We start from the raw sequence: 26,478 nt of genomic DNA, 5'->3' as shown, positions 1-26,478 counted from the left end.
GCTGCATCTCACCACAATGACTGTTCAAAGTAACATGGTGGAATATTGGCATAGCAGGATCTTGACGTGTGATACCCAGCTGTGTCGGAAGAAAATCCCTATCACACTTCTATGGCAGAGGGAGACAGAAATGAAGCGTTAAATATCCCATAGTCAAAATGTACCTGTATGGTGGCCCAGGACCTAACCCCTAACTAACCAGGGGTCTAGTTCTGCCCTCATTCTTCCGGAATGCACTGTTTTAAAAGCCTCATCAATTGAAGTGCCGTTGCTCCTGATTGAGAGTACTGTGTAGGTAGGATCAAATCATGTATGAGCAGGAGAGGCTTGGGTCAGAGCCCACTGAAGTTATTGGGAAGTACCAGTGCAGTAAGAAACCTTTCAAGAGACATTACAAAAGATAATATGTATCAGCCTAGCCCCCACCCTGCAAAAGGGTACTTGCCAGCTTTGTTAAATTGAGGCTTTTCAACAATTTTTTTTAATAGTGAAATGATATCTGCAAAATTCAGGGTTGCTAAGACTAATGATTTTTTAGATGGGTTTGCACAAGGGGATAATAAAACTGACTTCCTGTGAATAGGAACTGATCGTTATGCCAGGGCCCCTCTCTTCTTACTAGAGATACAGATCTGGCTCACAGGAAGTCACAACCTCCCAAAGCATTAGCCCCTCACACCTGAGCTGAACTACTCTGGAGGTTCAGAAAAATGGGGTTGAACTATTTCACTTTTATGTTCCACTGAACTAGGTTCAGGCCAGGACCAGAAATGACAAATAACCTCAGTAGAGGCAGCTGTTACTATGTTTCTGTCTTGAGAGTATAGAAAAATAGCAGAACATTTCTCAAAACACTGGTCACCTGAGCTTCCTAGCTTGATTTTAATGGACCTTTGAGCTTGAGTGGTTTGGCACAGCATCCAGACTTCTGTTTTAGCTTTAGGTTTGATGGAGATTAGCTCAGGGCTATGGAGAGATTGAGACTAGGACAAGATCTGGAATTTGTCTGCTGCTTTGCTTTACCCGTATGGTCCTGTCAGGTCTTTCCTTCCGCACCCCTGATGATACCTGTAAAGAATGAGAGCTTGTTTTTCTGGTATACCTTTCCCACCCAGCCACTGATGATATTACTCCATTCTCTGTCTGACCCATATAGCAAAAGATGGAGGTAAGGATGGTGGCTTCCACCTTTGGGCACCTGCTCCTGGCACATCAGTGAGCACTAGTGATCTGTGAGTAACCGGTGAGCAGCGGGTATGCAGAATGCACACATATTACTGCCAGGACCCGGAGGGCATTCTCTCTAGCTCATATTTCTCTTCCCTTGCTTCCCTTCCCACTTTGCTCTTCTTCTCTGTCTGCCTTACTGAATGTTCATCTTTCCCGTTCTCCTGAAGCCTTGTAACTGCTTTTCTCTAGCTCTGGCTCTGGGACACTCCCCAACGTAGAAGGTGAGACCTACTGGGACTGAGCCTGCTGGGGCCATGAACACTAACATTTGCTCATGTAAAAATTTTTGCTTTGGAGCCTTCCTATGCACAACATCAGTGTGGGGGAGCTGCTAGAGCTGGTGTGAGAGAGGTGGTGTGAGCTTGTGGAATGGAAATGAATAAAATGGACCAAGGGGAAAACAATGCCAGGTAGAGTACAGGATGAGCACAGTAGGAATAATTGCCTTCCTACTCATGCTGTAGAATTGGTATGTGACCAATTAAAAAAATTATACATATACAAGTCAGCAGGACCAGATGGTCTTCATCTGAGACTGCTGAAGAAGCTGGCCAAAGTCATTGTGGAGAAACTCTTCCACAACTCATGGAGAAGTCCCTGAGGACTGGAAGAGGGCCAATGTTGTGCCCACCCCCGAGAAGGGCAGGAGGTTGGACCTGGGTAACTATAGGCCAATCAGTCTAACTTCCATCCTAAGGAAAATCCTAGAAAGTTCATCAAGGAGTTTATCTATGATACGCTTGCAGAAGGTAAGATTCTGAATGACAGCCAGGATGGCAGGTCTTGCCTTACCAACCTCATCTCCTTCTGTGACTTTCCTTCTCTGTGACATGAGAGAGTAGGTTGACATTGTATACCTTGACTTCCAAAAGGCCTTTAATTTAGTATCCCATGATGTCCTTGCGAGAAAATTGGGAGGATTGTGGGCTTAACTCCGAGACAGTCAGGTGGCTGAGAAACTGGCTGCAGGATAGGACCCAGAGAGTCATAGTGAACAGCTCTATGTCATCCTGGTGAGAAGTGGGCAGTGGTGTCCCACAGGGGCCCGGTGCTTGGTACAGTACTTTTCAACATTTTTATTAATGATTTGGATGTGGGGGTGAAGAGCTCACTGGCTAAGTTCACGGACAACACCAAGTTCTGGGGAAGCCTGGTCATGTGGTCATCTGAAGCACCATGCTTTAACAAGGACATGCACAAGCTTGAGAGAGTCCAAAGTAGAGCCACCCATATAATCAGAGTCTTACACAGCAAGCCATACGAGGAAAAGCTGAGGGATCTGGGACTCTTCAGCTTGAAGAAAAGAAGGCTGAGAAGGGATCTGGTAGCAGCTTACCACTGTACTAAGGGAGTAAATCAAAGGCTCAGTGAGCAACTGTCCACCAGGGCACCCAAGGGGAAAACTAGGAGTAATGGCCACAAACTCCTAGAAGATCAATTCAGGCTCAACATTAGGAAAAGCTTTGTCACAGTCAGGGTGTCCAGACTGTGGGATAAACTCCCTCCAGAGGTGGTGTAATCATCTACCCTGGAAATGTTCAAGAGGAGACTGGACAGTCACCTTGCTGGGGTCACCTGACCCCTGGTTATCTTTCCTGTTTGGTGCAGGGGACTGGACCCGATGATCTTCTAAGGTCCCTTCCAGCTTTCAATCCATGAATCTATGAACTATTTCAAACTGGCTGGTGCACCTCAAGAGTAGCTGCTGACTCTGTACAGATTCAACTCTGGGTACATGGCTGAGATGCACAGGGTCATTCCTGTAATGCTAGAGTAAAAGCAATCCCTGGGTGGAAAGCTGTTTTGTTATTGGAAGAAATGCACCAGTCACATGAATGAACAATTGTTCTCTTTACAAATCCAGAAAGTGGGCAGAAGCTATGAAAAGCCCAACAGTGCGTGAGGATAGTAAAGATGGTTTAGTACCCTCTTCCTCCATTGTATGTATCATAAACAGAAGGCAGCCAGACGCAAGAAATCTGTATTTAACTATAGAGCAAGTAGCTGTGGTTCTTCAAGTCTGTTTTCCACCCCCAGTTCTGAAACCAGTATTAAGTTGGTGAGGAGGTCACTGAGCTGATATCACAGTTCATAGTACAAGGGATGCATTTTATGTATCCGGGATGTGGGACTGGAAGTTAGCTAACCTATTTAACGATTTCTATGCCTCCATTTTTCTGAGCAGGAACTGGGTCATCCCCCCCCACACACACCGGGACCCCTGTAGGCCCCAGGGGAGGCACACCCAGGTCTAGGGCCAGTGAGGACCTAGTCAGGGAACTTCTGGAGGGGCTGGACATATTTAAATCAGCAGGTTCTGATGATCTCCACCCCCAAGTGCTGGGGGGATTAGCAGAGGTCATTGCAGGACCCCTGGCACGGCTTTATGAGCACTCGTGGTGCTCTGGTGAGGTGCCAGGGGACTGGAAAAGGGCCAATGTGGTCCCCATTTTCAAAAAAGGCAGGAAGGAGGACCCAGGAAACTATAGGCCTGTTAGTCTTACCTCGGTCCAAGGGAAGCTTTTGAGAGAATTATCCTGGCGCATGTTCATGAGGGGCGCCAGCAGGGGAGGTTATGCTTTGGGACAACCAACAGGCGTTCATCAGAGGCACGTCCTGTCAGACCAACCTGGTGGCCTTCTACAGCCAGGTCACAAAATCTTTGGACACAGGTGTTGCAGTGGATGTAGACTTTCTGGACTTTCGGAAGGCCTTCGACACTGTCTCTCACCTCGTTCTCATTAAAAAATTAGGAGACTGTGGCATCAACACCTACACAGTCAAATGGGTCGCCAGCTGGATGGAGGGCCGCACCCAGAGAGCGGTGGTGGACAGGTCATTTTTGACCTGGAGGGATGTGGGCAGTGGGGTCCCCTCAGGGCTCGGTCCTTGGGCCCGCACCGTTCAACATCTTCATCAGCAACTTAGACTGAGGGTAAAAAGCACCCTATTCAAATTCGCAGATGACAGTAAGATGTGGGGAGAAGTGGGCATGCTAGAAGGGAGGAATAGGCTGCAATCGGACCTAGACAGGTTACAGGGGTGGGCGAATGAGAACAGGATGGGATTCAACACTGACAAGTGCAGGGTGCTGCACCTGGGGAGGAAGAACCAGCACCAGACCTACAGGCTGGGGAACTCGCTTCTCATCAGTGCAGAGGCAGAAAAGGATCGTGGAGTCATCATTGATGCCAAAACGAAAATGGGCTGACTGTGGGGACGCGGTCAGGAAGGCCAACTGCACCTTGTCATGCATCCACAGATGCATCTCAAGCCGGGCCAAGGAGGTGATCCTCCCCCTCTATGCAGCACTGGTCAGGCCGCAGCTGGAGTACTGCGTCCAGTTCTGGGTGCCGCACTTCAAGAGGGACGTGGACAGCATGGAGAGGGTCCAGAGGAGGCCACGCGCCTGATCGGGGGCAGCAGGGCAGGCCCTACGAGGAGAGCCTATGGGACCTGAACCTGTTCAGCCTCCACAAGAGAAGGCTGAGGGGAGATCTGGTGGCCATTTACAAACTAGTCAGAGGGGACCAGCAGGCACTGGGGGCGTCCCTGTTCCCCCAAGCACTGCCAGGAGTGACAAGAAATAACGACCATAAACTGACTGACAGTAGGTTCAGGCTAGACATCAAGAGGCGCTACTTCACTGTCAGGGCAGCTGGGGGCTGGGACCAAGTTCCAAGTGAAGTGGTGCTGGCTCCTGCCCTGGGGGTCTTTAAAAGGAGGCTGGATGAACACCTTGCTGCCATCGTTTGACCCCAGTACTCTTTCCTGCCATGGCAGGGGGTTGGACTTGATGATCTGCTCAGATCCCTTCTGACCCTACCAACTATGAAACTATGAAGTCAGAAGAGCTTGTAAAAATGCACCATGGATTTGGTCATAATAGATATGCGTATTGGCATTAGACATAAAGGACTAAGAAACAAGCACTGGGCGAGGTTGTTATACTGAACAGGTACCCTGTAGTTGGAAAAGAGAGGCTGGAACATGGTGAAAATTTGACAGGCTGGTTTTCTCTCTCTCCAAAAATGCTCTTGGTGCCACTGTTCCAACATTGTCATGTTTAGAACTGTGACCACCAGAATTTCTCCATCAAATGATACAAAGTTAATTAAAGTCTAATTCCTTTTTTTAACTTTCGTGTTTCTGCTCTGACTTACCTTGTCTTGCCTGCATACGAGCAAGAAATGTAACTTCAGTTTGCCTAGCTCAAATAAATGTAGTAGGTCTGAAAGTCTGGGTTGTGCACTAACACTATTGTTCCCTCCATCCCTCCCCTTCCCGCCCCCCGCTTCCACTGTGCTTAGGGAAGATTGGATAAAGGAGCCAAGCGAGAGGGGAGAGGAGAGGGGGAAACAGGGCAAAGAAGCATCAGCAACCAGGCAGGGTACATAACACAGAGAAAAAATTCTAACCAAACAATGAAACCTAGGGATCCTGAATTAACTTGCTTCTAATTTGCATCACTTTGCACCCTTAACTTCAATGGAATCACTCCTGATCCTGACCAGTGTGAGAAGAGACTCTCATCCAACATTGAGCCTAGGTATAGGGCTTCTATTTGTGCCAGGCCAGCTTGTGGGCAGTCAGTTTCTTTTATTGCTCATACATAGTACAAGCTTTCTGTTAGGTAGTCCGATGCATCAACAGAAATGTAGGATAGCTCTAATGAGTGTAAAATTGAAGTGAGCTATAGCAGAACGAGGCTGTGTATAGTCTTATTACCCCCTCTAAATGCAGCACTTTCCATTTCTGCAAAAGGCAGGCAGATATCTTACATCTGTAGGACCACATAAATCCCTTTTATTTTACTCTGTACTAAACAACCAAATCTAATAAACTCCACCCGAGTGTTAGGGATTGTGTAATATTAATCCCAGGTTTGGGTTGTAGCTTTAAGGCAATATTTGATCCAAGCTGATATAACCCATTCTTATCTCCTGACATTACTTTTGTGGGGTTTGTGGCATTTCATGGAGATTTTAATATAAGGAGATACATTACAAGTCCCGCATCTGATTGATTCACTATGTGATAAGATTGATAAATGATCTGCATATTTTTTGCATGAAAACAGTTCTTGTAATGTGATACCCTGCCCAGAAGAATCCTAAAGGTTAAAGGTAATCATTGTAATATGAATAGAGTTTAGACCAATGTATCATTTTTTCCCCATTATATGAACTCATCTTATTTATTAAGAATATAATATCACACTCCACCTTCACTGACTAAGCCTTTTTTTAATTACTAGGCACAGTTTATCCAGAGTAACAACAACAAAACAATGGCAATTATACTGTAGATGTTAGGGTGTTCTTAAGCTGTTTTGAGGAAGGAGTGGATTTTAACTGAACACTTTCAATTAGCTGTGATGTCCTGTGATGCTTGCCTTTCACCTTGAAGGACATAAGTTGAAACTGGCTCCCACTGTTATGTAGCAGAACTCAGAAGTACTCAAGATTGAATAAACCATACTGTATTCTCTTATTGTTCAAAAATAGTCTAGAATGGGTAGTCCAGTCCTCAGTGGCTACTGTAGTAGAATGGACATGATTGTGTTTAAGTCCTGACATTTCATTGATGGTTTTCTGCTATGTGTCTGCCACTGGTAGTGAATTTTTTTAGCATGTCTGGCCTATTGTTCTATTGGGAAAGATATGCCTAAGAAACCCTGTAAAATACCCGAACCCCTTGCCTAGGACTAGCATTTTCTGGTCTCATAATATTTTGACTTTTAAGAATGTTTGGGGCACCTTGTGCAGTCAGCAGTTAAATTAATGATCTGTTGGTTTTGAATAACAATGAAAGAATGAAAATGTGGATGAACTTAAGACAGTTTCTTTCAGAATCTTTAAATAGGAGCTTATGGAGTTTCTGTGGATCGGTTCATGTAACACCAGTGGCCTTGAGGGTAACATGCATTTGAGTGACTAGTTTTAACTGTGGGACTAGAGAGAGCACCTGAAGCAAAACACAGCTCTGAACACTCCAAGCTTTGCATCAGGATCCAAGTCTGAACTTTGCAGCTGGCTTGTGTGGTCTCTGTGTAAAGCAATCATTAACCCCCAGATCCGGATCTTTTAGGAAGTTTAGGTCTGGCTTCCCTCTCATTTGAACACACTACTGTGGTTAAGAATGACAATTGAAATCCTTTCATCCTAAATCCTAATAATTCCTGGCCCTCACTACTTCTTATCACAGCCAAGTTTGGTAGAAAAATCTTTCCCAGTGATTGTGACCTAAGGCTCTCCCACGTGGTCAGCAAGTGCTATAACGCATCTCACACAATGAAAGGAAGGGAAGCAACCCTATTATCTAAGCTCTGCATTTTGTTTTAAAAGCGTTTAAAATTTCTATACTCTTGGAAAATTCTAGCCTGCCCTCCCCCCCGCATGCAAAGCAAATTCTGAACCTGGGATGATAAATATTTATGCAAGGCTGCCACATGGGAATGTCACATGCAAGACTTTCTTTAATGCAAGGGGGTATTTGGGCAGATCAGTATCAGTTACTATGCATAGAAAATGTCTTACAGCGGATTTCAAAGGAGCTGGGGAAAGGTAGGTGTTCAGATCCTCTGATAATTTTTACTTGTGGCCTAACGTTTCCATTCAGTCTTTAGGGGGAAATTCTAATATTGTTTCTCCAGATTCAGGATCAGTAAGAGCAGAATCAGGCTCATTGCCTTAGGCTGGTGTTATATCTAATTTACCCCGAAATAACTTGTTAAAGAATCAGACCCCATATTTTTTTCTTATTACAGTCTCCTGTTTGTGATGCTTTCCTTGGAAGGACAAGCAGATGATAAAGGACACAAGGCAGCATCAGGTTGTTTAAGGGTGGTGATATGACCCTTAGTGTTGAACATTACGCCACAGATCTTTTTTCTTGATGATAACCAAAAATTGAATGTTTAAACTATTGCTGAAAACAGATGTTGCTTACACAAATCTGACTTCATCTTGAACTGGCCTGGGTCTGTGGCTGCAGAGCTTGGGCGCTTCTATGTCCCCAGCAGGTAACAAGTAATAAATAGGGCAAAGACAAAAGGTGCACTTGGGGAGTGCAAGTGTGGTAGAGCTGTGGAATAATTTTATCAGGTGTTTTTAAGTAATTGTGGGGAATCCAATTTCACTCTGAGCTCAGTGGTGCACTTTGCTCTCTCTACAATGAACTCAGCCTGGCATCTAAAAAAATTATTGGATCCTTTCCCCTCGTAGTAGTTTGCTGGGCTTAGAGAACAGTGTGAGATCTGACAGTTTCTAATCACAGGGTTTAAATGTGTTGGGCTAGGCTTGGCTAGTTTGCTACCCCACTGACCTTGGCCTGATTTTCATCCAAACCAACACATCAGCCCAGGTTTTCTAGGGTTTTTCCTTCCTTTGTTTTCAGTCCACTTCACAGGACAATGAGATCCTCCCTGTAGGTCACTTTTGAACCATCCTACAGAATTTAATAGAGAATTATTAGGGCTGTGCAAAGCTTCAGTCCCTCATTCAATGTGACGGAGATTCAGCCCGCTTTGGTGGCCAAATCTCCAAATCCAAATCAAATCAGAGGACTTCTTAATCTCTCTGAACTGAATCATTCTGAATCGATCTGGAGAGATTCAGAAAGACTCAGTGATTCGGACATAGACACAGCTTTAAATGTTTTTTCTACATACCTCTAGGTAGCGGGTGGCTCATGAATGCTGCAATGCTGGGGTGCGTGGAGTGTCCCACAGAAACACAGTGGGGCTCCCCAGCGTGCTCGGCAGCAGACCCAGAAGTGGGCCAGAACCACTTCCGGTCCATTTCCAGGTCTGCCGGGGAGTGCACAGGGACCCCGCCGCCGTGCCCCCCAGCTCAGCAACTGGTGCCTCCTGCATCTGGAGGGGCACCCAAAGTTCCCCCCCGAGCGTGCTCCCCAGTGAACCCGGAAGTGGACCAGAAGCACTTCCCATCCACTTCTGGGTTTGCTGCTGAGCACCCCGGGGACTCCCCACACTCCTGTGGGGTGCTCCATCTGCCCCAGCTTCACAGCATTCACAAGCCGCGCCTGGTACCTCAAGGTGTGCAGAAAAAACATGTAAAGCTGTGTCTATGTCTGAATTGCTGATTTGCCAAATCAGCATCAAATCTTCAGATTCAGATTCAGCCAAATCGAACTGGGGACAGTGATCTGAGTCAAAGGATCGAATCACTGTCCCTGGTTTGGGCCAAATCCAAATTGAACAGGGCCTGTTTTGCATGCCCCTAGGAATTATATCCTTCTTATATAACTGCACAAAGTTAAGACTCTTTTCTGAATAGAAGTGAGCTATACCTCTCTTTTGCTGAAGAGCTAGCGCAGGTTCTGTGTGTTCCAAGCACCAGCTGATGACATTGCAAACAGTTAAAGGGAGGCAAGGAACTTTTGCTCCTCAGAGGTGTCCTCACTGCAAGTTGTCCCACCAAGTATTATACACAGAATAATTTATAATAATTATATAATTTAATTTGTTGTAATAAATATATAATTTAATATAAACATGCTCGCAACTATTTGTGAATGCACATATTCCCTTGTCACTTCACGGAATACTTTTCTAGAACTTCCTGAGGGATAAAACCAATAGCGTTCTACGTAAATTGCTCTGGACACCTAGGGAATTTAAGAGGGAATTTACTGGGCTATAAAAACCACATTATCTCATTTAACATGGAATTATAATCTCAATAGACAATTCTGTGAATTAGTTAAAAAATTCTATCAATGAATTTTACTCTTCACCAAATTCTTCATCACTACCCACTCAGCTTGGTAGTTGCAGGAATAATTTTAAAAATTAGTCACAAATAGTTTGCTCAGAAAATAGAATAAAATGTGTCCAGATAGTTGTAAAATTAATCATTCAAACATCTTTTCAAAAGCAGGGGAATTTCATTTGAAAAAAGTTTTACATTCAGGTCTGTAGTTGTTGAGCTAAATTGCTAAACAATCTCCCCTTCCTTTTAAATATGGAGAAGAATGTTTTCTGCTAACACTGGTTCATGGACCAGAAGTTACCTGTTTAATATGATCCATCCTGGAATTTATCAGATGATCCCCAGCACCTTTGTGTATTCCATCTAAAGCAAGGGCGGTGGGCACAATACAGCCCACAGGCTGGATCCAGCCCACCAAGCACTTTCACTTGGCCCACCAACAAAGTTGTGACCCACCCCAGCCCTTCGTCCTGCGAGTGGGTGGAAAGGCCTGGATGGCTTCCGTGTAGGGCTGTTGTTACCGCTGCTGCAACCCCCAGGGGCCTGCTCCACTTCTCCATTCTCCTGCTGGCTGCAGGCAGCAAGTAGGGAGGCAGCAGGTGGGAAGGCAAGTAGGGATGGGGCTTCAGCTGGGTGGGACCATGGGGACTGGGGCAGGAATATGGGGCTGGGGCTGGTGGTAGCGCGGAGGTCGGGTGGGCAGCTTGTGGGTGTGAGGGAGAGTGGGAGGTGTGGGGACACCCACCCCCCCTCACACACCCACACCCTGCCCCCACAACCCCCTACATATACACAACCCCCCCCCCAACATACCCTGGACCCTCCCTCCCAAAAGGACTATTTCTGGAGGGCAAGAGGAAGGACTTCCAGTTGAAAAGGTCAGGGGTTAGGGGTGAGGCTTCTGGTCTGAAGATGGTGACAAAGGGACAAGTCAACTGTCAAGGTGCAGGGCTACCCATGCGGCCCTCGGCAGCTCACCAAACCTCGTTAAGCATCCCTCCACTCAAAATAATTGCTTGCCCTGATCTAAAGGGAAGCCTAGTGTCCTGGACCTCAGTGCATTGACTTTGACCTGTCAGGAAGTCAAGCTGTCCCTCTCCTGTTCATCACATGTATGGGGTGATGAGCATCAGAAAGGTAAGAAGGGAGGCTGAGCTTATGACCTGTTCCTTTACTGTGTGAGGAGAATTAAAGATTGCCTGGAAACCACCATGTGCTGCTTTGCCAAAAACTCCTCCAGCTCTGAATAGCTTAGATGTGCTGCCACGTCTGAACCTACTTGCAATGAGCTCTCAGGTTTTTTGGAGAAATTTTTGTTATGTCTCAAGTCCACTGAAATGTTATATTGACCAACAGAATCAAGGGATGTAGGATGCGAAGGTGAGAAGCAACTGTTTCCGTACAATTGGAAAAGTGAAGTTAGTCCAAACTTCCCATTTCCTACACCCCTTCAGCTCAGTGCCCTGTTTAACAAGGGATTTCAGATTGCTCTAGGACAGAGATTGTCAACCAGGTTGGTGCAGCACCATGGGGTGCCTTGAGATCCTTTCTAGGGTGCTGTGGGGTGTCACATAATGTTACCACTGTGCCAACATTCGTCACAAAATAAACACAGAGATTTCAGATAGGAATCCATGGTGTGAAACACGTTCTCACCTGTGGAGCAGTGAGTTCTTTGTAACAGAAGATTTGCTCTGATTTTTCGACAGTCAAAAACTGGGGGAAAATTCAGAGCTGGCATTTTCTGAGGGGTGCCTCAAGTCTGACGAAGGGTACCTTAAACCTAAACAAGTTGAGAACCACTGCTCTAGGACTACTCTTCCATAAGTTCCTATTTCATTATTATTGTAGTCTTACTATGCTATCTCTACTTTTTAAGTGCAAGCGAAATTATAGGCACAACTTGAAAAGAAATGAAGGAAGGCTGACTCCTGCTCTGACTTCAGCTGTTAGTTTGTTCACTCCTAACATATATGCTACAGGAATATTGGATTATACCATATCAGACATTTTGTGTTAACTCCTATTTCCAGCAGTGACCAATACATGGTGACTCAATAGATGGCCTAAAGGCTTCAGTTTTGTTGAATGCTTAGACTTGGACTTGACTTCTAGTTCACTGCACTTTAAGAAAACATACCATGCATAAATGCTTGTTAGGACCATGCTGTGTTTTGTGCCATACGCAGTGGAAGAAAAAGCCCTGCAGTGATTTGCTTCAATCTGATCCACGTTGTTGTTTCAGTTAAACCTACATGTGTTTTCTGGGTTTCTGTACTTCAGCGCAACAGATTCCCTGTTTGCATCTGAAGCATAGAAAACAAACACAGCACACACAGACATGAACTAATTAATCCTCTTTGCAGAAGGAGCTGTAAGCAGGATGTGTGATTTTATATTTCTGCCAAAGGCTGATACACCACAGAAATGCAGGAAAAGGCTGTAAGCTTTTTTCTACTAATCGGGGTGAATTTACACCCGCTTTACAAGTGTGCAAACTGATGCTCAAAGCAGAATTAAAGTGTAAATTAGCAGGCAGTTCCCCTCCCCACCTCATTCTTTCTCAAAACCCATCTCAGTCTTATTTGAGAGAATATAATTTCTTAGCAGCTTTAGAAATCCTAAATCTTGCTATCAGAAACCAGTCTGTGCCTTTAGAAAATATACCAGCAACTATGGTTGATGCCATAAGGACTGTTCAAGTCAATTTGTAAAAAAAAAAGCAAAAATGAACATCCCTCCCTACCCCCCACCAAAGAAAAAAAGCATTCAGGATTATTTTGTACATGCCTTTAAATCTTTTACAGCATTTATCAGCAGGTATTCATTTAAAACATTGTTTTAATGAAAAGGACTCTTGTCGCCACTCAATGCTAATTATGCAGCAACACGTTTTTATTATCACGCATAAAAGTGATTTGGATCTGCTCCATTCCAGATGCAAACTTCATTAGATTTCTATCAGCTTGGCTAATAACGCTGTTGGACAGGGCCTTGAAATCCTGTATTGTCCTGTATTCTGGCAGTTGTTATGGATTTAATATGTCCCTTTACATAGCACTTCTAACATGAACCAGAGCACTTAAGTGTTAAAAGGTTCACACAGGGATCCCTTCGCATTCCCTCAGTGCTGAAAAGAAGCCACCTCTGCACTGGGATATGGCAGCTGTTATTCAGCAACATTATACAGCCAATTTGTGAGGGAAATAACAGCATGAACTCACGTTCAGGAAAGGACTTGCGCGTCTCAGAGGTGGAACAGGAAATGGCCCTACATGGACTCCTATTCTGCCTTGCTCAAATGCTGAACGATCCATTTATGCCTCTACGTTTGTCGCACACCCTCATTTTAGCTTGAAGACTAAGTCACAAAAAAGCAATCAGGACAAAGAGGACTGACCTAGGTTTGGCATTTCAAGAAATCAAGCTGGATCCCTCTTAGGCACCATATTTGTGGCCCTTATTTCACACTTAAGTCTTAAGCCAATGGGACGTCAGCACAAGCTTAATTTAAAGCACATGCTTAGGTATTTACTGAGACCATGCTTTCTTCTAAATAGGAACAGGAAAGTAAATGGATGGAGGAAAACTTACTGAACCAAATTCACTCCAGACACAATACCACCGACAAGAGTGACATTAAATTTAGGGGGTCATGGCAGCTTATTTCTTCTTGGTTTCCTGCCTCATCCACTTCACATTTAGAAAGCAAGACACCCAGTGATGAGAACACTGTCCTTAAAGTCAAGGAGGAGGTCTGCTAGTTTATACCAGCTAAGGGTTCCATTCCTTTGCACTTAACCTCACTCCTAATTTAATTAGTCTCTGATGAGCTTGTCAGAATAATATGTTCTGCTGAAAGTTCATTGTTTCTGGCTTTGCTGCATTATTGGCTCTGACTGTGCATCATAATAAATAAATGATAAACTTTGCAATATTTGCAAGTAAAGAAATAATGTGTCCTTTTTATTTATAATAATAGCCTGATTTTATGATGTAGAAACAAATGTAGCATATAAGGCTAAAAATTTCCAGTCATTTAGTTGAGTCATTTGGAGCCGAACACGCTCTATTTTCTTTCGTGCTAAATCAGCACATCACTTGGAGCTTTCCAAAGGGGAATATACAGTGCTATACAAGACAGAAGTACCGGACTTTCCCTCAGGTCAGGAGTGAACCATTGATCTAGCATGATATTTACAGATACATTCCTGCTGGAAGTGCCATGTGTTTTTGGACTGAAGCCCCTTGCTATAGGAAATTTGGCCATGCTTCTCCCAAAGAAGTGACTGAGTTCTTACCAAACGTTTGGTTTTTGTCTTGGTTTCTATTTATTTTGCTGTACAAAAATAACAGTACTATGTTATCTACAGCAGTGCTAGCCTGCTTGGTACTGAACGAATTGCAAAAGGAATATCATCCCAGTTGGTTCTAAAAGCCAGACAATGTAGCTGCACATAGCACTGCAGTGTTTCTGTTTTTTCTTACATACCAGATGTCCCTAAACAAGATGTTAATTCACCTTAAGATTTTTCTGGTCATGGCTAAATCCTGACTACAGTTTTAACCTTCTCACAGCTGCTGCTAGTTTTTGGCTGCTCAACCTAAAGCTGCTGCCAATTCAGCAGCAGCTGTGAAAGGGTTAAAACTAACTGGAAGTGAAGGCTGCACTTCCTTGCCTCCCCCTGTCAGGCTGGCAGAAGAGCAAAAGCCCAGCAGCCATCATAGGATCCCTATGCTTTAATTCCAGTGCAGAAATCAGTTTCCCCGCTTAAAACACACACCCAGCTTTGGAGGACTGAGTTTTTGGGGGAAGGGGCAAGTTGTATGTGAGTAAATGAAATAATTTATTTGGCAGTAGTGGGCTATGCTGTACGAGAGCTGGCACCCTGAGTAGCTTGGCATAGGTTTAGCAGAGCTGGTAGGTAAAATGTTCATTACTTTTTAAAACAATTTCTACCCATTCCTCCTTTAAAAAAAAAAATGTGTTTCAAAGCTGAACCAGTTTCCACCAGTTTTTGATTTGAATATTTTGCAGAAGCATTTTAATTTGCCTCTTCAAATTCCACAAATTTGTTAAAATTTTAAAAAATACAGACAGTGCTGATACTAAGACCACCAGAGGCATTTCTGAGGAAGATATGAAGGAATGGCTTGGAGGCTCTGTCCAACTCTATTCCCTCCTAGCACATTGCTGTTCTCATCAAGTCTCCCATCCTTTCTGGTTCCAAACATTTCCTGCAAACTGTGAAGCATATTCTGAAGTCCAGTTCAGGGGGATGCAGCATTGTGAAGCACCCCAAAGCTCTTCATTAGCTAATTATGACCTGTTTCTGGAAAATTAATGGAGCTTAAGTCAAACACTGAAATTCTGCCCATACCTCTGTGCAGCAGTCTGTTGCCTGCAGTAATCTAAGCTGGTTTCATGAAGAACCTTTCAGACTCAAGTCCTGTAGTTCCCATTACCTTAATAGCTGATTGAGGGGTCAGCCCTTCTGAGTCCAGACTGAGCAGAGAGCTATGCTGACACCATTTTTCTTTCTATATCTAGATTTTTCTGCTTGAGGCTGCAGAGAGAACCCCAGCTCTGGAGAATGACCTGCCAATCCCTAGGCCAACAGGCAGATGGTATGATGGTTTGCTACCAGATGCCATTCCCCTGCTAAACCCTGGGACTGTATTAAGGAAGACAGTGGGATCAGCTGGTAAGACAACCTCTACTCTGACTGCATGCATTAGTGCCCTGATACCTGGTACAAATCCAAATCTGAGCTCTATATGGTGATCAATAAATAGGCTGCTTCTGTATAACTTGGTCTCAAATAGTGCATTGCACTTGGCTTTGATACAGTCCACAACCAGGAATGAAATCTTTCCAGTTCTTTCCTTCTAATATAAAGATAACAAATAGTATGGGATAGATTGTCAGATGGGCAGATTCCCTCTTGTGGGCCCAAGATACTTATACTCATTTTGCTTCAGGGAGTTGCAAATAGTAAATCCTGGCTCTTGTGCTTTAGGTTACTTTATGGCAGGTGCAAATTGGATGGTCATTGGCACAGGTGCTGAATTCGCATCTGCAGCGGGCTTTGCACTTGCAGTGAGGAAATCCGAGCTTCAGCTAAGCTGAGAATATTCACTACGAAGAGGAAATACATATGGCAGGACATGTTTTCATAACTAACAGTTATGTGAGTTACACTTCCCCGTGCTTTAGTCTACACATTGCCGTTTTGGAAGTACTAAACCATGGCAGCACAGCACTGTAATTGCCCATACCACTATGCTGGCATAGCAGTGCACCAAAACGGGGGAGCGCATCGCTAGGGCAACGTAGCTGCCAATCATGTGTAGACCCACATGATTGCTACGTCGTTATAGCATACTGTCCAGCAATGTAGCACATCAGTACATCACCTTTATACAGGTGGATCATGTCCAGGGAGCCACTCTTCCTGAATGTTGAGGGTATTCAGATCTGGGGTTTCCATTATAGACACCAGAGCTGTCTGAGATATTTGGACCTTGATCTTCCCCCCAGTTGAGGCTGAGTGAGCGAGTTGCTCTGTGACCAATTCTGCTAAATTGCGAACACAGATGTGTTCATGCACCGATACACCATAGGCTCAAGTGCAAATTCATGTGCAAGTATGGGATCTGTATGCACGGTTTAGACAGCCTGTTTGTTCAGTATGGCTTGGTAGGCTTCGTTGTTCCTTCTTGCTGGAAGAACAAAGCTGACATGTAGATGAACTACATACATTATGTGGAAGTGAAACAGATTTGTTCTTCTGTTTTTATGGAATGATCTGGGAGTATCTCATCTAAAAGTGACTCTCAGACAGGGGAAACTGGATGTGCCTTCCTCAAACCCAACGAGAATTGCTCCTAAGTGAAGTAAGGAGCTCTTCCTTTCTTGCTGTTACCTTTCCTTGGGATAAACTATAGGAGAAGCAGATGCATTCTGGGAAGGGAGTGGCCAAATTCAAGAGGGGGGAAAAATAGGTCCATTTTGTCTCTCATTAAGATCTTGCTTTGTTTTGGCCCAAGAGTTTCCTAAGGGCTGAATCCTGATATCGCTGAGGCCAAGTTCCATTACCATCAGTAGAACTCGCATGCTGTCCTGGGTCTTGTAAATGTTCGTATACTGTGGATGTTGATTTTTAGGCTTGGATAGACTGAAGCATTCCTGAAGAAATACAGAGACCCAAGGGGACCACAGATGGGACAGTTAACGTACACCTCACATGCTCAGAATGTAGTATTCTCCTGGGGATGAGCAGAGCAAGGGGGTGTCTTGGTTGTATTTAGCAGGATGGCTTTTCTGTTGACAACAGATCAGTTGCACGAAGCATGATACCTTTTAAAATTTCCCATAAACAGAATGGACTGTTTTATGATCCCTCTTGTGGCATGAAAAAAAATATACTTAAAATAAACCTCCAGCTCAGTTGTCTTGGCCAAACAGATCACCAGGCATTGAATTTCTTTGACCTTGGCATTTGCCATCCTTGTTTCAGGATCTTCACTCCTAGTTTCCAAGGCACTGTCTATCAATTACTTTCCCTGCTCCCAGGTTCTTCTTTATCCTCCATGGACGTAGTCCTTTTTTTTTTTTAAGAACAGTTTATGGCAGCTCTTCAGCTTTTCATGACTGCAGCCGACTTGGAGCATGGCTACAGCCAACACAGACCAGATGTCACAATTTGACAGGATACCACGATATGGGGGGAGGTTCTTTAATAGTATATTCTGCAAAGTATTTTCAGAACTGCAGTTACAGCTGCTAATAACTGAATTACAGCAGCCTTTTCCCTCATGTCCATTATAAGCTTTTTCCATGTCATTTATTTTTGCTTTTGGGGTCTCTCTGTACCTGCACCTCATCCCACTGCTCAGTCCCAGAGGAGACATGAAGACCTCCACTTAAACTCCTTTATGCCTCAGGACTCCATGTAGGCAACAATCTTCCCTTGTGTTCTAAGTGCTAAAGGAAGTTTCTTTCCTTGTAAGTCATTGCCCTTGTTGTTCGAAGACTGGCTCCCAGTGAAGTAGGCCTAGGCAGAATCTGTCATCCAGTCACATCCAGATTTTAGGTACATTTGAAAGCCGCACTTAAAAAAACCTGCACTTTCTATTGCATGGAAGGTAGGGTCCTCATACCCCAGAGTGAATTATCGCCTTAGGCAATGGTTCCTAAATGCTTTTAACCAACAGACCTTTGCAAAATTCTTACAGGACAGCACACAATGTTATTATTGAAACTTTAATTAAAAATGGTGGGGAAAATTCAGTATGCCAACCACTGCTGATCTGTGGACCACTGTATGAGAAACTGTTGTCTAAGCTGTGCCTGAGATCTTGTGTCCCAGTGTTTCTGCAGAATCTTGTTCAGCTATATTATAGCCCTGAATTTTTGCTACCATTATTGTTGCTTCAGTCCATTTGGTCTAGTATGAATTATGCACTGCAGATCTTGCGTAATCAGTGGAAACCTGAGGTGCACCATGCTATTTGAAGTCAAGTTAAAATATTTCTGCCATCTACAATAGTTGACTGGGTCATTAATATATTATGGGCAAATGACATGTGTTATTTGGGTTGGGGGGAGGTCGTTTCCTAGAGCTAAGCAAATTTGATTGCCTTTATTTGCTAGGAATGTATCTTGAGTTTTGATCCCCATTAGCCCCCCAAATTCAGTTTGTATTTACAGTCCAGAGGGAGCCAAAAACTCAAGACAAAGTTTGGTCAAAACTCAGTGAACTTCACACAATCTCAGGCTGGAACCTTAAGAAATAACCACCAGCACATGGCTTCATCACAGGAGTGTAATTTACTGCTCAAAGTGGGCCTAAATTCCCTTAAGAAGCTTGTGAACCTCAGTAAATACTTCAGTGAATATGATCTTAAATTAAATGAAAGCCAAAAAATGGTTTTTTGTGGTTTGGGGCTTAATCAGAAAATTTTTGCACATCTCTCTTTCCACATTAGATTTCTGTGGACAATGATCACTGTATTGTCTCAGGTTTTTAATATTTTTTTGAGTTAAAATGTATCCAAGCCAATCCCTGCACTTTTACCAACTCCTAGAGCTGACAGATAGACAAAGAGCAGAACGCTAGCACAAGGAGTCGATATGGTTGATTTGAGCTAGATGCTCGGGACGGTGGGAATGTTTAAGAACGACCTTTTAGCTTTGAGTTGGCTGAGGTCTTTCCAGGCGAAGATCCAGGAAAACTTGCTACTGTTTACTAAAGTTGCCATTTCTTCCCTGACTGACAAGGCTGAGAATAGACAATAATTTAAAAAGCAATCAGAGCTGTTGAGACAGCTGTGCTGCTGGCTTCCTGGCCTTTCTGATCAGCTTGTTAATCAACAGAGAGACTTTTTACTCAGTATTAAAAAAAATAGCAATCGCACCGAAACAGTTGGCAATGGGAGAAGTATTTTTCACATACATTTTCCCCCTACACTTCTAATTAGAACCCAAAGGAGACCAAGGTGTTGAGGAGCAGCTGATACCACAGGGTAAGTGACTGATGGTGGGCTTTTTTCCTTCTTTCAAAGCACAACATGCTGCTATGATCTTTCCTGTTTGGTGCTTCCTGAAATACAGTATAATTACAATTTTCATCCTGACATGGAAGGAGCAACCTGTAATTCTACAGTTAAGGATCCATAGTGACCTAGTGCCCTGCAGGTGCTGAAACAGACTGATCTGTTCATCGGTTTGTCCAACCCTTCTATTGTTGGCACTGCATTTAATTCCCCAGGGCCAAAAATCATCGCTCCTCATAGCCAGATCCTGGGGAATGTAGAATGCCAGCTGCTCCAGCCAAGGATAAAACTACTACTCCAGATGGACAGTGGGAGGTGGGAGATTGTTAGAGATGCTGCTGCGTCTAGTAGAAGTGTAATTATTTGCATTACAAACACCCCACCTAGGTCCCAACTGAAGAGGTCTCAACTGTGATTATACTAGGCTCATCATATTAGGCTCTGGACAAAGACCCCTAAAGAACCTCTCCCCAAAGGTCTTCCAGTCTAATTATACAAGACAGAACTAGGCTAGAAAGGAAGGCAGGCATAGAGAAGTGGAATGACTTGACAAAAGCCACATGAAGCGTTGGCAGAGCCAGCAATAGAATTCAGTTGTCTTTAGCGCGAATCTGGTGCATGAGCCATTAAGCCACTTTGCCACCTTTTTTCTTTCCCTTCCCCTGTGACTCTCACTTCCCCAAAATAAGAGACGGTGGGCTAAATTCTCAGTTGATGTAATTCAGCATCTCTCAGTTGACTTCAGTACTGTGAAAGACACCAGTAGAGCAATAACTGATTTACACCAGCTCAGCATCAGCTTTTCCTGAATTCATTTCTTCCTTCCTGCCCCCTGTTTTTCTTTGTATTTGTCTTTCTTGATCTGGTAACACCATTTGTCAGCAGCTTGAGCATTTGTCTGACACGCTGCTCCCCGCTGCAGCTTGAAGTCCTTCTGCTAGCACTTTCTACCTGCAGGGAAATAAGTGCCATCTTCTTTAAATCTCTGCTGTAATGGCATGATTGAGGATGCTGGCAGCAAATGATTGCTCTTGGTCTAGACAAGTTAACAGGATTGAATTATAAAGGCTGAACTTGATTGAAGCTGTTATATATGACCAAAGGGCACATTTTGACCAAAGTTCAACAGCTCAGCCTGTGGTGCCTGAAGACTCTCAATATTTCTTTTCTTCCTTCCTTTGTGCAGGGAGGGATTCTCAGCAATGAAGATTTTGCATTTCTCTCTGCATGTGTTCACAGTTCACAGTTATTCACAATCCTCAACATGGTTGGCCTTCTCTTAAAGGGACTATTGTCCACCTGCCTGAGTTTGCTAATTGCATCATAGTTTCATAGTTTCTAGGGTCGGAAGGGACCTGAGCAGATCATCAAGTCCAACCCCCGGCCATGGCAGGAAAAAGTACTGGGGTCAAACAACCCCAGCAAGGTGTTCGTCTAGCCTCCTCTTAAAGACCCCCAGGCTAGGAGCCAGCACCACTTCTCTTGGAAGTTGGTCCCGGATCCTAGCCGCCCTGACCGTGAAGTAGCGCCTCCTGATGTCTAACCTAAACCTACCCTCTGCCAACTTGTGACTTATTCCTGGTCACTCCTGTTAGCGCTCGGGGGAACAGGGACTCCCCCAGTGCCTGCTGGTCCCCCCTGACTAGTTTGTAACAGGCCACTAGATCCCCCTCAGCCTTCTCTTTTGGAGGCTGAACAGGTTCAGGTCCCGTAGCCTCCCCTTGTAGGGCCTGCCCTGATGTCCCCTGATCATGTGAGTGGCCTCCTCTGGACCCTCTCCACGTTGTCCACATCCCTCCTGCAGTGCGGCGCCCAGAACTGGATGCAGTACTCCAGCTGCGGCCTGACCAGTGCCGCATAGAGGGGGAGGATCACCTCCTTGGACCTGCCTGAGATGCATCTGTGGATGCATGACAAGGTGCAGTTGGCCTTCCTGACCATGTCCCCACACTGCTGGCCCAAGTTCATCTTGGCATCAGTGATGACTCCAAGATCCTTTTCTGCCTCTGCACTGACGAGAAGGGACTTCCCCAGCCTGTAGATATGGTGCCAGTTGTTCCTCCCCAGATGCAGCACCTTGCACTTGTCAATGTTGAATCCCATCCTGTTCTCATCCGCCCACCCCTGTAACCTTTCTACCTGTCATCTGATGGTGTTAAATGTGTTCCCTTCCCAATCCATGATATAACAAAGCCTTAGTTTTTTCATTCAGTACATTAACAAACTGGCTTCAGTCAAATGTAAAAGCCACCCCAAATCTTTGTTCAGTGTAATCAAACTGAACCGAACCTTGTTTGATGGTATAAAATATTCAAATTAAAAACTAACAAAATATGAATTCAACTCCCACCACTCTGAACTTCCTGGTTCTAGCTGGGAATCAGAATGGAAATGCCAAAATACCGGGAGAAAAGATGCCCTTTTTCACTCTTCCCAGATTAATTGGAAGAGGGAAGGGTGGTGGAAAGGAGTCTTTTAGGAAGCTTGATGTCTTGAGACTAACAGCTCCAAGAGCTGCAGATAATTTGGGTATGCATGTGGAGGCCTAGTCAGGCAGTACTGTATCCTCAGGATGGGAACTGGATCTGTCTATTGAAGACAGGCAAGTGAGGGTTAGGTCTGAACCTCCTGGAGCTGCTGGTCTCATGAGATCAGGTTGTATTGTAGGTTGCGCATTCCAGTGGGCAGGGGCAATGAAACTGCTGCCTGGCCAGCCTATCCCACCTGTCTCTTGAAGCCGTCACTTGGGAAAGAGCTCAGAGAGCCTGATGTTTCTTCATACATAGTAGAGGGGAGGGAGAAAAAGGCAAATGGCAGAGTTTCCAAGCTCATCAAGACAAAATCAGGTCTCTGTTCTGTTTATGAACATAAGCATTTCATTTGCTTTGTTTACAAGTAAAGATGGGCTGAAACCAAGACCCCACATCTGAACTCTCCAAATTGTGAACACAGACAGGAAGTGCTATAGACTTTGGTTCATCCCTATTTTCAAGCAGTCTAAGCCTCTTGGTAGCACAGAGCTAAAACCCAGAGATTCCTGGCTCTTCTAGCCCCAGCTCTGATCCTTATTTATCAAGTGCTCTCAAAGTTGGACACTTGCCTTCAGCAGGGTCAAAAACATGTACCCATCTCTCTATATTAAACAGTGTCTGTTCAGTAGTTTAAATTTACCTGCCCAAAGCACCTATTACCTGAATATATCAGCAGAGACATGGTGCTTAGTATAATATTGTACAAGGGCTAGGGGCTATTATTCTGGAAGTGCAGAGGAAACAACAAAACTGTTGAAGTATTAAACCTTTACTTTATTTATTGCCTACAGTAAGAGCTTTTTTCCAGATCACATATAAAGTACAGCCTGCTCTGCTCACCTTCTGTCTGCTGATGCAGGGCTTTGGAGGAATCGCTGTGTAACTCACTGGAGTTACTGCATTACTTCCATGATCTCTTTCTGTTCTTCCTCCTGCTCAGTGATACAAACTGATATATCATCTAACTGCCATGCATGCCTGACTGGATTTGGTTCAATCAGGCATGTTCCTTGCCACGGGAGATGTTGTGTTAAATGGGATGTGCTTTAAATGTTTGAAACCTAGTGAACAGATGAGGTAGACAACCCCCTTGTATAAGAGACTATCCCTCCTATCACATGTGAATCCTCATTTTACTTGCTTTTATACTGGTACCAGTCTGGATCTTTCACATCTTTTTCTGTAGTAAGTTTCTATGGGGCAAAAATCTGTCTGGATTAAGCAGGTTAAGACCAGATCAAGGTTGTCAGCAAAATCCTGCCCCGTAGAAGCACTTGGTGGGAAGAGGACCGGCTGCAGGGGCAGATTTGTACTGGCCAGCACACCGCAGCTGCAGTGGGTACCATTTGCTCATTTTACAGATGTTGATGCCAGCAGCAGGCTCTTGCCAGGGACTTGCTGCTTTTTTTCAGCCTGCACCATGAGCTACTCCAGATGACAGCCTACGGGCCCTGTGTTCTGGTAGGCTGTTGTCACTGATGTGTGCCGACTACTGTCAGCCACCCTAACCGAGCAAGGCTGTATTTCCCCCCGGGCCAAACTGATGGTATAAGCATCTGCACTGTGTCCTCATTTTCCATTTGAATGTTCACAGGGGCACCTGGACAGATCGGGCCTCCAGGTCCAGTTGGACCAGCTGGACTTCCAGGACCACCAGGACCAAAGGGAGAAAGGGGACTGCCTGGTGAGAAGGGGCCCACAGGACCACCAGGTGAGGCTTGGAGGGGAATGCTCCCCACCTTGCTGGGGAGCTCTTGAGACTGTAGCTAAAAGCGTGATGTCTACACATGGACGAGGGGGTGAAATGTACTCTGTCCAAGTTTGATGACACTAAGCTATGGGGCGAAGTGGACACGCCGGAGGGCAGGGAACAGCTGCAAGCAGACCTGGACAGGTTAGACAAGTGGGCAGAAAACAACAGAATGCAGTTCAACAAGGAGAAATGCAAAGTGCTGCATCTAGGGAGGAAAAATGTCCAGCACACCTACAGCCTAGGAAATGACCTGCTGGGTGGCACGGAAGTGGAAAGGGATCTTGGAGTCCTAGTGGACTCCAAGATGAACATGAGTCGGCAGTGTGACGAAACCATCAGAAAAGCCAATGGCACTTTATCGTGCATCAGCAGATGCATGACAAATAGGTCCAAGGAGGTGATACTTCCCCTCTATCGGGCGCTGGTCAGACCGCAGCTGGAGTACTGCGTGCAATTCTGGGCGCCGCACTTCAAGAAGGATGCGGATAACCTGGAGAGGGTCCAGAGAAGGGCCACTCGTATGGTTAAGGGCCTGCAGGCCAAGCCCTACGAGGAGAGATTAGAGAAACTGGACCTTTTCAGCCTCCGCAAGAGAAGGTTGAGAGGCGACCTGGTGGCTGCCTATAAGTTCGTCAGGGGGGCACATTCACCAAGGCGCCCCCGGGGGTTACAAGAAATAATGGCCACAAGCTAGAGGAGAGCATGGAGCTGAATCGAAGGTGGGCCGTCTTTGGCACTCTTTCCTACTGGTGAATCAGCCGAAGGCTCTCAGCTCCTAGCTCCTAGCAGGATTGGGCCCAAGTTGGCAAATTTTAAAGTTGACATTCCCAGGCCGCTTCCGTGGAGACAAAATCAATTACTGGAGGAAGCCGGCAGCATCACATCCCATCTGCCTCCCCAGTTAGCAAAGATGAGCTTTTGTTTAACCCTTTAATCACTGTATGCTGTTATCACCTCTCTGCAGGGAATGTGTATAGTATAAGGGGAAGAACTTTGCTTCTTGTGTTGGGTGCATGAAACTTAGGGGGCAAGCAAACAGCAAACAATGATGCTGTCATACCTGAAAGCAAAGGAGTAAAGGTAAGACCCTTTCCTCACTGTACAATCATTCCTGAGCTCAGAGACTTCCCTTCCCCCCCAGAATGTTACTAAATCTTGTGAAAGAGATGATGCTACACAATAGCTGCCAGACAGCGGTCTCTGTGCTTCATAAATCTCCAGTCGAGGGAAGCATTTGAAACCTGGAGCATGCCTTAAACATGAGAGTGGCCTTGGAGACTTCCTGACATTTTCCGCAGTCCAGGGAATGGCTGAGGTCCAGTCTGGGATGTGTTCGCCTTCTCAAGTTCTCGGAGACTGAAACAGGAGAAGCCTCTAGCCCCAAAGAAAGTAGTATGGATCTGCCCGTCAGATGATCAGGTTTTCTGTCTCTGCTTGAGGGGGTTGCTCACAGGAAGGCAAAGGCTTTGCCTTTTTCCAATGTCTTCTATTTGAGGATTTTTTTACATGCTTTACAGACACAAGGGTAATGCTCCCCTCTGCGGAGGAGCAACCTGAGGACTATGCTTAACTCACACTGGCCCTTTGCACAGGGCTGAATTTTACCCTTGGTGAATTAAACCTTATTATAGCTGTGAGCCAGGGAAACCTCATCAGCCCTGTTTTGCATGTGGGGAAACGGAGGCAATGAGGTTTGGCTCTCTTCCCTCAAGCGTCCCCCTTTAGTTCATCAGAAGAATACTCCTTGCCAAAACTGTGTAGGAAGGGGCCTTGCTGCAAAACCATTTCAACTCCCTTCTATGCTACATGAGCAAAAGGGAGTTATGTGGCCTTGTGTAAACGTGCTTTGTTCTTCATGCTCCTGATACTGAGGCATCAGAGAGTTCCCTACCGAAGAAAGGTATCTCTCCTAGCTACTTCTTTCAGTTTGACTAGTAGGCATTAATATGAGTTAAGACTGAAAACAGGACTCTGAAATGAAAATGCCTGGGAAAGCTCGTGAGGTCTCATACAGCTCCTGTGCCTGGTCTGGGAATCTCTTAGGTTTAGATCCAGATTCATTTCTTTGCAGCTGCTTGGCAGATGTTGTATGGATTCTGCACCAGTGCAGGTGCTAGCACATTCCTCACAGCACTGAAAGGTCCTCTGTTGTTTCTTTTTAGGGCTCCTGGGGCCTCAAGGGCCTAGAGGACTTCCAGGAGAAATAGGGATTCCAGGGCCACCAGGACCACCAGGGCCACCTGCCACCCCAGGCCTTCCCCTCACCTTCCAGCAAGGGGTTCTCTACTCACTGCAGCCCACAGCTGAAAAAGAAAGTAAGTTTCTACTGGTGAGTCCTTCCCCATGCATCTGTAGGTAGCCTGTGCAGAGAACTTGCTTGCTTTTTCTTTCCCTCCCTACCAACCTACTACTGTGTTCCTGCTTTCGCTGAGACATGACAGATGCACATGCTTCTTTAATGCCAGTTCACTCCTAGGTGTCTGCTGAAACAAGTTTGGGGGATGAAAGGAATTCATATTGTCTCATTAGCTCTAGTGATGAATCTGACCTCTTTGCTCAGGTTGTTGCTTGTGTCTAGACTAAGTCCTGTAGCTTGTGAAACTTCTTTAACAGATGAGATTTTTCTGGGATCCTGCTAATTTTGAAGAGTTGCTTATGCCTCACGAAAGCC

At 45.1% G+C, this 26,478-nt stretch overlaps 1 protein-coding gene across 6 annotated transcripts in view; it reads left to right on the top strand.

The window, feature by feature from the left end:
- COL26A1 (collagen type XXVI alpha 1 chain) overlaps positions 1–26,478 on the top strand; it is a 314,212-nt gene that overhangs the window by 249,957 nt on the left and 37,777 nt on the right. For 5 of the 6 annotated variants that reach the window (XM_090025113.1, XM_090025112.1, XM_090025111.1 and 2 more), the window contains exons 5-7: positions 15,517–15,670; positions 23,649–23,765; positions 25,970–26,122. In XM_090025113.1, coding sequence (XP_089881239.1) covers positions 15,517–15,670; positions 23,649–23,765; positions 25,970–26,122 — 424 coding nt within the window. Of the gene's footprint in view, positions 1–15,516; positions 15,671–19,448; positions 19,494–23,648; positions 23,766–25,969; positions 26,123–26,478 lie in introns of all 6 variants that reach the window. The other variant, XM_090025116.1, reaches the window with a different exon arrangement.

This window comes from Crocodylus siamensis, chromosome 13 (assembly GCF_052110815.1).
Source record: "Crocodylus siamensis isolate JL-2025a chromosome 13, ASM5211081v1, whole genome shotgun sequence".
NCBI classification, from domain to species: Eukaryota; Metazoa; Chordata; order Crocodylia; family Crocodylidae; genus Crocodylus; species Crocodylus siamensis.
The sequence above is the reverse complement of the archived record's forward strand: the minus strand, read 5'-3'. Positions and strand labels throughout refer to the sequence as shown.